The sequence below is a fragment of the Raphanus sativus genome, chromosome 2, assembly GCF_000801105.2.
Source record: "Raphanus sativus cultivar WK10039 chromosome 2, ASM80110v3, whole genome shotgun sequence".
Lineage (NCBI taxonomy): Eukaryota > Viridiplantae > Streptophyta > Magnoliopsida > Brassicales > Brassicaceae > Raphanus > Raphanus sativus.
Genome location: NC_079512.1, coordinates 39,472,187 through 39,486,179, shown reverse-complemented (window position 1 = coordinate 39,486,179; position 13,993 = coordinate 39,472,187). Strand labels below are relative to the sequence as shown.

General features: G+C 30.1%; 2 protein-coding genes and 1 pseudogene across 2 annotated transcripts; all 3 read right to left on the bottom strand.

Moving 5' to 3' along the window:
• Positions 1-1,678: 1,678 nt before the first annotated feature.
• On the bottom strand, positions 1,679-3,774 carry LOC108835455 (uncharacterized). Its single transcript, XM_057003827.1, has 2 exons — positions 3,629-3,774; positions 1,679-3,207 (listed from the first exon to the last, which is right to left on the bottom strand). Exon 2 carries the CDS (start codon positions 3,135-3,137, stop codon positions 1,893-1,895), a length of 1,245 nt encoding a protein of 414 aa, XP_056859807.1. The 5' UTR covers positions 3,138-3,207; positions 3,629-3,774; the 3' UTR covers positions 1,679-1,892.
• A 5,784-nt stretch (positions 3,775-9,558) lies between these two features.
• On the bottom strand, positions 9,559-10,190 carry LOC108835454 (pathogenesis-related protein 1-like). Its single transcript, XM_018608704.2, has one exon. It carries the CDS (start codon positions 10,129-10,131, stop codon positions 9,613-9,615), a length of 519 nt encoding a protein of 172 aa, XP_018464206.1. The 5' UTR covers positions 10,132-10,190; the 3' UTR covers positions 9,559-9,612.
• Positions 10,191-12,979: 2,789 nt separating this feature from the next.
• On the bottom strand, positions 12,980-13,691 carry LOC130499929 (pathogenesis-related protein 1-like; annotated as a pseudogene).
• Positions 13,692-13,993: the final 302 nt, after the last annotated feature.

Here is a 13,993-nt window from a genome sequence, read left to right as displayed (position 1 = left end):
AATTTTAACACGATTTTATAAAAATAAATTTATAAATCGGGTTATAATATATATATATATATATATATATATATATATATATATAATATTTTCAACATCATAGGAAGAAAATAAATTTGATAACAAATAGAATGTATATAGATATCATATAATCATATACTTTTTTAAATAAGTAAATATATATTAAAATCAACATTATAGGAAGAAGATAAATTCGATAACAAATATAATGTGTATAAATATCATATTATCTTACCATTTTAATAATTTAAATATATATTAAAATTAATTTGAAATAAATATAAAATGTTATTATTGTTTTCTATAGTTTACTTACATGTGAACAGTGTAAAAGGAATACAAAAATCATCAGCAACTACTCAGTTTACACACTTTACAGTTTCATTGTTTTCTTATTTTGATTAACATTGTTTTACCTTCTCCACATTACTTTCTTCGCACTTAATATAACATTTTATTTTACAAAGAAATGCAACTTCAAATAGTCACCACATCTACTCTAATATCATGTCCAACATAAAATAATTACTTTTATAACATATACAAATTATACATAATCCAATTTTTTCCGAACCTAAAATATTACAAGCCACAAATAAGGCACCGAATATGAGATCGATTTTTTTGTAAAAAGAAACAAAATAAAGACCATTCTTTAGTATATAAATAACTACTATAAAAAAGCAAGATATATCTTATCACATATAATTTTTCTTCACTTAAAATTTTACAAAAAAAACAAAAATTATTATCATACACATTTTTTGCAGATGAAAACTTAAAATATAAACCACAAAATCATATTAAAATAATAATCTAGATCCCAAGTAAAGTATATCCCGCCCGTAGGGCGGACCGACCCTAGTGATAGTATATACCAAATGTGTATAATGAAAAGGAAAAAAAAAGTTAAGAAAACGAATTTTATTAGTTTCCATACATACATAAGACAAAACTGGATCGATTAAAAAAAGAATCTAAAAATTATCATCTATATATCTAAATTAATCAAATTATGTTTTTTATTTGATTGAACTAGGTTTTATGGTTTGACGTTGTGGTCATTTTTAATCAGTAAAAATTGTTTATTTTAAATCTTAGTCTTAGCTTAATTTAGAATCAATAAACTAAGAGATTAATGGTTGGTTTTGATACAGATGATAATTTGATTAATTTGGATATATAGATGATAATTTTTAATTTAATACAGAATCTTTTTTGTAAAAAAAGATTGATCCAGATTCTTGTCTTACGTTTGCAAACTAATTAAATTGTTGTTTTAAACATTTTTAGTCCTTTTTATAATACACATTTGCTGTATATTATCATATCACATATATGAAAAATAACTTTGCATATATAATCAAAAATTTTAAAACATTTTTAGTCCTTTTTATAATACACATTTGCTGTATATTATCATATCACATATATGAAAAATAACTTCGCATAATCAAATGTGGTTATTTAAGCAGCTAACGCAACAGTTTTCATCACACATTACATTTTGTTTCCTTTTCATTATGCACATTTGATATTTATATTATTATACAGCTTTAGACATGATTTGTTGCTGTTTCAGACAGTGCATACAAGAAGAGACCAGTTCCCACGTAGCTGACAAATCTTTGGGCTCTTCTACTGTTAATCAAATCCGTAGCCAAACTTGAAGATTAATATACAATTTTTGAAACTAAAGTAACAGAGACAGACACTGATGTTTCTAGTTTTTACTATGACAGCTGAAAAAAAGCAGAAAAACCGATAGAAAACATTCACATTAACTTATCCATTTTCTTTCCATCGGAGCTTCTTCATTTACTCTGCAGCCATCGCTTCCTCTTCATCTTCTTCTTCTCTCCCTTCTATACTTATATCCGGCAGAGTTTGTGGATCAGTGAGAGCTTCTCTCTCTTCTTGCAACATTGTGCTTTCAGGAGTATCATCTGCTTCCTCCGTTTGCTCTGTGGCAAATGTTCTGAACTTTCTTTATCTTCTGTTTCATCATCACCTTCATATCTTGAACTCTCCTTCTCTTCAGTTGTGTTCGACCCAGAGGTGTTTTCAATTAGAGAAGACACTGAAGTTGAGTTCCTGAACTCATCATCTTGAATGGAAGATGTGTTTGTAATGTTTGCAGAAACAGTGACGTTGGCATCAGTTTCATTACCGGTTTGCTCAAGTTGAACGAGTGTCTGTAGATCAGATGATCCGGAAGGTGGTGCACCATCTTCTGTTCTGTCATGTTCTTGACTCCGTTCTTGCATGGTTTTTGTTTCATTCTGCACAAACCCTGAAGCTTCAGGAACTGCACTTTCGGAATTGGATGATTCACTGTCACCTTCTTTCACCTCCGTGGTTGTTTTCTCCACAGCTTCACCTAACTTCAAGACAGGTTCCTTCTGAACCTCGACCTCGATTATAGTGGCATTGGAACCGTTCTCCTGAGCGGGTCCTGTTGAATTTCCAAAGCTTTCTTTCAATCTCTCAGTGTTCAGTATCCGAGACTCATGAGACACTGCGCTGGAAGCATCATCTGCCTTGTAATGCTCCTCACGTGCCTCATGAACAGTCATATCAGTCTCATCCGCATGATTAGTCTCTGTTTCTCTCTCATTCGATCCATTCTCCTTCTCTTCTTGAAGCAATTCATCATCTTTGCTTTGATCTTGTTCATCAATAACATCTTCTTCTTCTTCTTCATGTTTGTTTTCTTCCTCATCCTCTTCAACTACTTCCTCTCCTTGCTTGTTCTTATCTTCTTCATCCTCCTCTTCCTCATGAGTACTATTCTCTACATTACTCTTGCTCTCTTTCTCTGTCTCTTCTTCTTCATCTTCCTCGTCTCCTTCCACATGCTTCTCTTTCTCTTCCTGGCTATGATAACCGGGAAGAAGATCTTTTCTCCCAAGCTTCACCATCCCTTCTTCACTCTCTAACAACGCCGTCGATTTCTTTCCATCTGCATCAAAGAACTCCTTCTTCTTGTCATGAGAATACTTGACTTGATAGATAAACCAGATGCAAACTCCAAGCAGAACACAAATCTGCACAACATGCTTCCCTTTGATACCTCTGCTCCCTCTTTGGCTTCTGCTTGATGATTGTTTCTTCATCTTCAACAAACACTCTTAATCTTCTTCTCACACAGCTATACAAATACCATAATCAAGACTTTTTCTGAACCTGTGACAATAAAGGAACAGCCTTTACAGAATAATAGAAGCAAAATCACCTGAGAACAGTCTTTTTCAAAAGAGATCGCTTTCCTCAACAGAAAGATGTGACATGCAAAAGGAAAAGACCAATTAATTGCAACCATGATGCAAAGACTTAGCACAGAGTTACAGAGAATTTTGACCAAAGTACACAACTTAAAACCCTAACCAGGAGAAGAAAGCTGAGAATCTTAGCAAGTTGTAGGAGAATGGTAAAAGGAACAGCAACTAAAGCTTTGATCTTGAGGAGTCAAATCAGCAAACCCACTTCTTAAACATAGAACCAACAAAGAGTATGAATGCAGGAAAAGAATCAGATTCGGAGACAGAAGCAAAAACAAAAGCTTTGTGAGGAAGAGAGTACCTAAGAGTTTGAGAGATAGTTTTACCTGAGAGAAAGAGACTAAGCTTTGGTGAATCTACAGAGAAAGAGAGAAACTTTGAAGAAGCAAAGAGTGTGAAGGACAGAGGTAACGCCCAGACAACGCAAAGAGAGGTGAAGTGATGACTATTGTCTGCTCTCTCACTTTTTAATTACTTTGGTCTCTTTTTTGGATTATTGAGAATCTTAAATCTATCTTATTAAAACATAATTACACATATAGAATACCCCTTAATTTTTAGTGTTATTTACAATTATATGTCACTGAAAATTAAATTCAATTTTCTATTTTAATGCTTGTATTTTTCTGTTATATTAATGTGTTTCTTTTTCTTTCCTATTTTAATGATTATCTTTTTCAATTAAATTAATGTGTTTTTTTTCTTCCTATTAGTTAGATTAATGTATTTTTTTATTCTTAAACAATTAATGATATTTTAAAGTTGTCTTTTTTGTTAACTTAAAGTTGTCTAAACTATTTGAAGATATAAAAAATAGTCAAAAGTAAACATATAAAGTAGATAAATAATAATCAAACACCAAAAAAATTTTAAATATATATTTATTCTCCATCCAAATATTGAAGTTCAACCTGTTTTTTAATTTTTAATTTAGGTATTTCGGCTTACATTACTCAAATTTATATGTTTTGAGAAATTTAAAATATATATAAATTTGAAAATTTTAAAATAATTCAAACGGGTTATCTGTATCCGAACCCGCAAATACCCGAATCAAACCGAAACCAAAATTTAAAAATATTTGAATGTTGCTGAAATCTTTAAACTCCGGAATCTCAAACCCAAATAGATTTTAATCGAACAGTGGGTGTCCAAATACACATCCCTAACGTAGACAATGTAAAACGATCAAATATTATAAATACATCATTTAGTATAAATAAATAAAAAATAAAACAGAAAATTAATACCCGTGCGGTCGCACGGGTCAAGATCTAGTTTAATATTATCATTTGTTCGTGGACAAAAAATATTATCATTTGTTCAAAAAAAAATTAATATTATCTTTAATATTGAGTTGTCTTAAAAAAAATCAATTTTCAAAGCTCATTATTAAATATTATTGTAGAAAATATTTTTTTATTGTAAAATAAATGTCGTTTTTATGCAAAATTTATTCATTTTGTAATTTACTATTTTTTATTGGTGGATGTATAGTTATATGTTTTATATAGAAAATGTGTAAAATAAATGATTTTTGAATCTGTTTGAACAAATCTAAAACAACACTTGATATGAAACAAAGAATATATAAAATAAAATCATTTAGTCATATCTTTAGAATTGTGAAATGAAATTCCACTGGTGATGTAATTGTAGATATGGTTTAAACATACAACCTTTGTATGAAGGAACAAACTATAACAAGAACAAAAAAAATATTTTCAAAAAAAACAGCTTCTAGCATTTGAATACTGAAATGTGATGCTTATTTCCAATTAATTGTATATGGTGATTATTACAAATTAATCGACTAAGATGGTTTGTAAGAAAATGTTTCTAGCATTTAAAATCTTAATGTGTGTATCAAGTATTCAAGTGTATGAGTCATTCTCGGATTCTTCAAATGGTCAAAGTTGTCTAGAGATCGGGTTAAGACTACATTAGTCTAAGCAATATGTTGAGCTCTTAGTCTATATCACATTTGATATCGGCTGTTGGGATCCCATACCCAAGAAGAAGTTCAAACTAATCTCAAAATTAAATGGTAGTGCGCAGTCCACAAAATTAAATGGTAGTGCGCAGTCCACAGATAATTTTTTTTTTAGACATTCAAATAGGTCGTAAGATAATCGTATATCTACATGGCCACAAAATAAAACATAGTAGGGGTATTGGAACTCCGGTTGCTTAATAATTCTAAAATACGCCTAACTAGATGATAACCCGCACCTTGTGCGGGGTGAGTTTTTTAACTATGATGTATTTAAATAGTATAAATAATACTAATTTTGTTATTGATAACTGTTTTTACATTTGATTAAAGATGTGCATTCGGGTATCATTGATTCAGTTTGGTTATGCTTAGTTCGGATCTCTGTGGATTCAGTTCGGTTCGGATCTTTGCGGGTTCGGTTTGTGTTCTGATAACCCATTTATTTTTTTTAAAAAACTAAAGTTCTATATACTTTTAATTTCTAAAAATCTAAAAATAAAAATGATATATAACATATAAATTTTAATAATGTATGCCAAAATACTTAAACTTAACATAAAATTGGTTTGGCTTAAATATTTGGATATAAAATCAATAGAAATTTTTAGTATTTTTGGTGTTTTGAATATATCATTTAGCTGTTTTAAACATGTACTTTATTTGTATATATTTTCAAATATTATGGGCGACTTAAAAATATCTTATATATTTTTATATTCTTTAAATATAAATTTAAAATAATTAATATATTTAAGTATACAAATCTGGTTCGAATATACTTTGATACACGAAATATTTGGTTGGGGTTGGATTCGGTTCCGGTTCTCTAAATACCAAAATTTTGAACCCGTTTGGATATCTAACCAATGTTGGTTAAAGTTCAATACTACTTTTCAGATTGGATTTGGTTCAGTTTTTGAATTCAGATTTTGCGCAATCCTATATTTTTATTGTAACAAAAATTTCAATGACAGTGATAATGGTTTTTTTAGCAAAAAAAAAAAGGTTACTATTTCATATTGTCAAATTCCAAATTATTTTTTGTTAGTGTTGTTATGAAGAGAAAAGAGGTAAGAGTTAGGAAAACAAATTTATTGTACAATCTATGTTCTCGTTAGGTGATTTCAATAATATCTACATAAATCTTTGATGTATCGATTTCTTGTAAGATTTTTGAAAAATATTAATTAATAATATTTTACACTTGCTAAAGTAATCAATTATTTCTTAAATAATATATATGGAATTAGAATAATCACATTAATCAAAATAATACCTCTTGTTTATTTATAATATATTTTCGGTAAGCAAATTTAATAATTAACATATTTATGTATTTTATATTGTACATACTTTAATTTGAAATTATTAATATATAAATATATATTAAATGATAATTCAAATTCATACGGTTTATGATCATTTTTATCTTGCTATAACAAAAATAAAATTCATTCATTGAGCACAAAAAATTTCAAAGCGGGATTTTTTAACATTTTTAGGAATTTATAGTCATTTAAAAAAAATCAAATATAACATATAAGAAAAGTTTAATTTTTTTATTATATAACTGATGTAATTGTTTAATTTCTATTAATAATATAAAATTAAACAAAAAATCAGAGAGAATACAAAAATTGTTATCAAATCTTTATTATTTATAGTTATTAATTGTCATATATATATATATATATATATAATATATTAGGTGATTTGTAGTTTTTATTTAAGAAAATAATTGAGAATATTCTTTTGTACACTAATAATCAATTTAATAGTAAGTTTAATAAAAATATAATATATATTAAGATGGACCAACCTATTTTCTAAGAATTCTAAGAATCATCCTAGTGATGACACATGACTACAAAAATATTTCAATACTCGAGAATTAATAAATAGGGGATAATAATGGACTTCAAGTATAATCAAATATGATGTCAAATATAATAATGGACATGCTTTTAGAATCTATAATTGTGACACTTTTTGTTTTTAGGTTGATGGATACTGTTGTGGTCACGAAATCCATGGTTCGACCAGAGTCTCACCAAACCTTCCAAACCAGCCATCTAGGAGGTACCAGCGACTGAGTTTCAGTCCAAGCCGAATATCTCAACCACCAGAAGGAATTTCAACATGAAACCAATTTTATTGGATTCTACACTCAATACGGAGTCCATACCAGTTGGAATCATATCAAAATCTATCCGGACCAGAAAGTTATTTATTTTACAAACCGGAGGTTCTCCAGCCCATCCAGTTGCGAGTATCAGCTTTTTGAAGTGGATTTTAGTCCAACCATGAAACGGCATCCTCCAGAATCAATCATGGGCTTAAAGAAGAGTCTCTTATCTTTCCAGAAAGCACGAAATCAAGAGATTTGGTTCAGGAAATACCAAGATGCAATCAATTTCTCAAAGCTGACCAAACCGACATCAATTATGGAAAGCTTCCAACCAATTCGATTTGGTCCGACCCAAACCTATTTATGGAAGCCTGGAGATGTTCTAGACCAACCAGAAGACATACAAGAAGTCCTCATCTGCACCAACACCCAGGAGATCAGGCGGATCCCTATTTACCTCAAGTTGCTTTATTTGGAGTTTGTTGCAATAAAGCTCCAACAACTCTTTTCTCTTCAGTTAAAGCACGACCTCAGCACTTTGCAGACCATAAAGAAGATTCCCATGAAGCTTACTTACCTTCTCAAACCGTCCAGATACAAGAAGAACATCAGCTACATTCATTTGGCCAAGATCCTCACCATTAAGTCTCCAACGGCTAGTTTTCATGGAGCCATCAATCCCTTTGCTTCCAAGTCTATTATTTCGAGTTTATTACTTTCCTTTTATCATTTTATGACTGTTAGAGTCTGTCTTGGTCGAGCCTATAAAGCTCTAGTCTTTGCTTCATTGTAAATCACCCTTGAATTTTATGAATGAAAAATACAGTTTTTCTAGTTTTGTCAAAACTATTGTTCTAAGTCTTTTGAGTGTGTGAGAAGCAGCTCTTGAGCAACCATACTTATCAAAAAGCCTTCTTTCACCGAGCTTTGTGGCGTCCATCATTCCATTTCCATCCACTGATCTTGCTTGAGAGAGTTTTCAGTCCAGCAAGCCGGATCCCACCTTCACACCATCTTCCATCCATCGATCCTTGTTGAGAGAGACTTCAGTCCAGCAACAAAGATTCCATTTCCATCAGTCTATCCCTTTTCTATTTGCTTTTATTCATATTATCATTCTGATTCATATTCATATTTGCTTCTGTTTGCATCATAAAACTTATAAAAACTAATAAAAAGATTCACTCTTTGTTTCACGTACCAATCCGAACTATTGGACTAAACCTCAGTTCCATATTTCCGGATTGCCTGACCCTTGCCTACAACAGATACTCTCTTTTTTTCTAATAGGTTCACAACATGGTGAAGTGCAATTCTGCTATATGATTATCTCATATGAATTCATTGACGTTACACCATCATTGTTCGTTGCTCAGTTTCATAGGAAGATTGATTGTATTGGAAATCAAGCCATTTCGAGTAGTAGAGAAAATAAGCCGGTATAATTAGTTACCTGGTACAATTTAAATGATTATTATCGGACTGTTTTTAAGTTAACCGGGATAATATCTTTGTTTTTTTACGTTTGCATTTAGTAAATGAAAATTTTAATATATGGAAAGCTCTATTAAAGAGTTAGCCTACATTAAATTATCAAAAGGTTATAAATGCTTATGGTTATATACTAAAGTATTGACTTGTACTCTTGTAATAATCTTAGTTGGACCGTCGTATTAAAATAGAAGGGCTGAGGAGAGCTGTCAGCGTGACACATAAGCATGCTCATAAAGGTTGTCACTTAAAAAATGCTTTAGGATTAATATATAGGGGATACTAGACCACAGTCTTTTACACATATGTATCAATATTTAATTTAGCGCTTAACCACAGATCACTTTGCAAACCATATGATTAAGGTAGTGTTACACCTTGAAACAAATCAAAACCTACGTATCTTAGAACGGCCTACCGAAACTAACAATTAGGAAAAATCAGCGACAAAAAAAGTTCTACATATTTTATACTTTCGCCATATGTAATAAATTTTTCTCTATTTTGAGCAATAGAGTAATTGTTTGATGTAAAAAAACTTTTCACTGTCTATCAATCAAGCATGCACCCAAATTTTGCATATATAAAATTTCAAACTCCATAATTATAGGAAAACAAATATAAATTCTCATGTTCTGAAGTATGGGGAAAAAGTTACAAAGCAATCTTTACACATTCATTGATTGAAATTGAAATCAATATGGTTTAGTTCCAATATAATTACCCGCAGGGTCATAGTTACACACAATAATACTTGCACCATTACCACACACACCCTTACCACAACCGAGCCGAGCAGATCCACGCCACACGACCTGCGTGTAGTGTCCGCAAGCCGAATCGTGGCACGAGTTTGAGTAATAATCATAATACGACTTTTCACTTATCCACATTGCAACAGCCTGAGACGGTGACATGTCTCCACTTCCCATTGCAAGGTTCTCTCCATATGGTCCAGAGGAATGCTCGAGGCTGCATGAACCGGATGCTAGTTGATTTGCGTAGTCCTGAGCCACAGTGGCTAGGCCGAAGTCCCATCTTAGAGGCTTGACTCTGACCATGGCTCGGGCTACGTTGTGTGGTCTGAGGTAGCTGTCAGGAGAGTCATGGGTCTGCGGATACTGATAATATTGTGCGAAAGAAACATCGATTTGAGTCAAGTAGATGATGAGAAGCAGGAGAACCAAGGCTTCTGTAGAGACCTTACTAAACATTTTAATGATTTTCGTGTTGTGTCTTGTAAAATATCTCAATTATAGTGTGAGATGGCTTTTCTTGTGTGTTTGTGATGGATATTTATAGAACGTTTGTAGTATTCAGGGCCTAGTTGATGTCACGTTTTCAAGTAAATATATTTAAACAGTTTTCAACACTGAAATGATGTACGCACGTTATTTAAGGGTTAGGTGTCCAGAAAACAGTGGCATTGTCGTAGAGCTGATTATTGTGATGACTATCTTGGACGGCTAAGTGTGATGGAACAATATCTTTAAAATTATTAATTTCCGCTGTGGATTAGATAATATAGATAGGAGAGAAACTGTCATTTGGGTATTACAGTCTACGACATATATAATGCATAGTCTCCGATCCTTGCCAAAGCAGCCGGATGACGTGCCTTTTACAGACGATGTCAATGAAAAAACATTAGGGAAAATTGGAATTTACAAATTCATGTTAACTAAAATTCACATGATTTCTTTTTAGTTTTATCTTCCGGATAACCCACAATGAATTTACAAATCACTTTTATACGAATTAGGTAGCATATCAATTTATAACACTGTTATTTCTCTATTCATCGGAATAGTTTGTACATATATACGGAAATGAAGAAATATACATAGGGTTTAATTAGGTAATTCAACCTTTGTTTTCTGAATATGCACACACATTAGGCCATTATTATCGCACGTCTCAATCTCTCGTCTTTAAGGTGTTTTGGAGTGGGCCCCATCACAAAAATCCCAAACTTCCTCTATTTGTCCCTAAATAAGAAACGTTCTGCATGATTTAGTGAACGTCCTGCGTATTTTGGCATAGCCCATCACAAAAGTCCCAAGCAATAACGATGGCCTTAATTAATAACTAACTATTTAGTGATTTTATAATGGATTTTTCTTTATAGTTAAAATAACATTTAAGTCGTTTTGATTAATTAAGTACATATATATGTCTACAATATAGTTCTAAGTAAAATGATATTTTACTATTAATGAGCAAATATAAGAAAATTAACATTTGTGTTTGATAATTTTACTCGTAACTATCTTGCAATTTACAAGAGAATATACAAAAAAATGAAATTCTCTAGTCTATATTTGAGAAATGATTTGCCACATGTCTTCTCTACAATCGTTTTCACAAAAACAATTGTGACGTGGCTATTAACATTGATGACATGTCATATGATTAAATATGACATGGACAATTACATTTAATGCTGATATATATTTTTGGAAATGTTTTTAGAATATGACAATAACTCATATATTACATTTAATATTGATTTATATTTTTGGTAAACTTTGTAGAATATGGTAATAACTCATAAATCATCACTAAAATAAATATATTCAAATATGAGATTTTGAATTTCGAAATATTATATAATTTACATTTATAATCATTAAATTTTTATTATCTAAAATTTTCTAAATTTTCTGAATTAAAAAATAAAATAAATTGTAATATCATTAGTTTATTTTAGATATCTACAGATATTCGAAATATTATATAATTTTAATTTTATAATTATAAAATTTTTATTATCTAAAATTTTCTAAATTTTCTGAATTTTAAAAAAAAAATTGTAATATCATTAGTTTCTTTTAGATATCTACAAATTATATAAATATTATTTAGTTTAATTTTTGATAACTATACAATTTTATATGATTTTAGTAATTTTGTACAAGTTGATTTAATACATTTAACCAAATGAAATAAATAATTTTTTATCTAAGATTTTAAACTTTATATATATGTATACATATATTCTTAAATATAATTTAAAATAAAAAAATATTTTCTCTTAATTTATGCTTAATTAATGATATTTATATTAATTATTGACCAAAATAATAAATATATTATATTAATAAATTACATTTTAAAATATAAAATTTTACTTTTAAAAAATTCATCACTCCACATAGTGCAGAAAAACACATAGATTAATAATTGTGACATGGTTACTAAAATATGACATGAAAGGAGTAATACCAGCACGAAGATCGTCGTCTTGGGCGGTGGGGGGGAGAAGACCTAAATCATCATCGCAATTTGCAATCCTCCTCCTTTTCTTTGCGGCCCAACCATTTTAAATAGATTAATATGACATGGACAATTATATTTAATGTTAATTTATATTTTTGGTAAACTTTTTAAAATATGATAATAACTCATATATTATATTTATTGTCGGTTTATATTTTTGAATTTTTAAAAATATGTTAATAACTCATAAATCATCATTAAATAAATATATTTAATTATGGCATTTTCAAATTCGAAATATCATTTAAATTAAAAATATTTCAAAAATATATACATATTTTTAGAAAATTATGAAAATTAAATCATAAAATCAAATTAAATCGTAAAATCATTAGTTTTATTATATATATCTACAGATTTTATAAATATTGTTTAATTTTAATTTTTGACAATTATGCAATTTTACATATTTATTTAATATATTTAATTAAAATAAATAGATAGAAAAATCTACTACCTAAGATTATAATTTTAAATATATACATGCACATTCTTAAATATAATTCAAAATAAACAAAATTGTTTTTATCTTAATTTTAATGTTCAGTAAAATCAAATTTATATTAAAATATTGATAAAAAGAAAGAAATTTATAATATTAATAAAAAATAAATATAATTTATATTTGTCTATTAAAAAAATTTAAAATTCTTTTACTGCATATGGTGCAGGAAAACACCTAGTACATTGTTAAAAGAAATCCCGAGTTTTTCTCAATTAAATACAACATATAACATGCATATAAAATACCCTAAATATATGTTTACCTATATAATGCAGAAGAACAAAAAGAAGATTTATATATATCGCAAACAAAGCAAGTGCCGTAGCATTTGGATTTTATTATTCCATTACAAAAGAGAACCGGACCGGACAAACCAATCATTATTAGCTGACAACAGAGATTGGTATAGATAAACAACATAGAAACAGTACATACATCTGTATAACATATATTTCGAAGCATATTCAAACGAGGGTTTTAATTTTGATGTCTTAGTAAGGCCACTGACCATTCCAGTTACCGGGAGGATCATAGTTGCAAGTAATAAAGGTGTTACCATTGTTGCATCTCACTTTTGCACATCCCAACTTCACCGAGTTTCTCCACACAACCTGCGTATAGTGGCCGCACACTTCGTTCGGAGCAACATGTGTTGAAATCATAATTGTAGTCTTTTTTGCTCCTTCACCCACATGTCAACTGCTTCGACGCCTGACATGTCACCGCTGCTCCAAGCGATGTTCTCTCCATAGGTCCCACCACTCGAGTGTTTCATGAACAGCCGACGCTTTTAAACGCTGGTTCGCATGGTTACGGGCATAAGCAGCCACCTGGTTGTCCCACCTTAAAGGACCCACCCCAACCTCGGCTCGGGCTTGGTTATGAGCATCCAAGAAGTCTTGTCGCGTGTCTTGGGCTTAGGGGGAACAATAGACAGTAGGAAAATGGTTGTGGCTAAGATTAGGTTTGGGATGGGTTAAAGATTTTCATCTTTTTCGTTTCTGACGTTAAGAATTTAAAGTTTTGGATGATTTAAAAAGTGAGGATAGTAGCCGGTTATATAGTAGTTAGCATGGAGCCTTGTTGAACGTTTTTAATTTCCCGAAACACACTTGTAATTTTTATACTGTTATTTTACCCAAAACAAAAATTATAATGTTATTTTTTCTTGCAAAAAAACATATACAAAATTTTACGGAAGTTCGAAAAGTATGCGTCTGCGGTCTAATATAGTTGGCCATTGATTAAGAACATATATGATTATTTTTTTTTGAACAAGAAAGAACATATAA

Coding starts and splice junctions, on each gene's coding strand:
- LOC108835454 (XM_018608704.2), bottom strand. CDS start 10,131: ATGTTTAGTAAGGTCTCTACAGAAGCCTTGGTTCTCCTGCTTCTCATC.
- LOC108835455 (XM_057003827.1), bottom strand. CDS start 3,137: ATGAAGAAACAATCATCAAGCAGAAGCCAAAGAGGGAGCAGAGGTATC.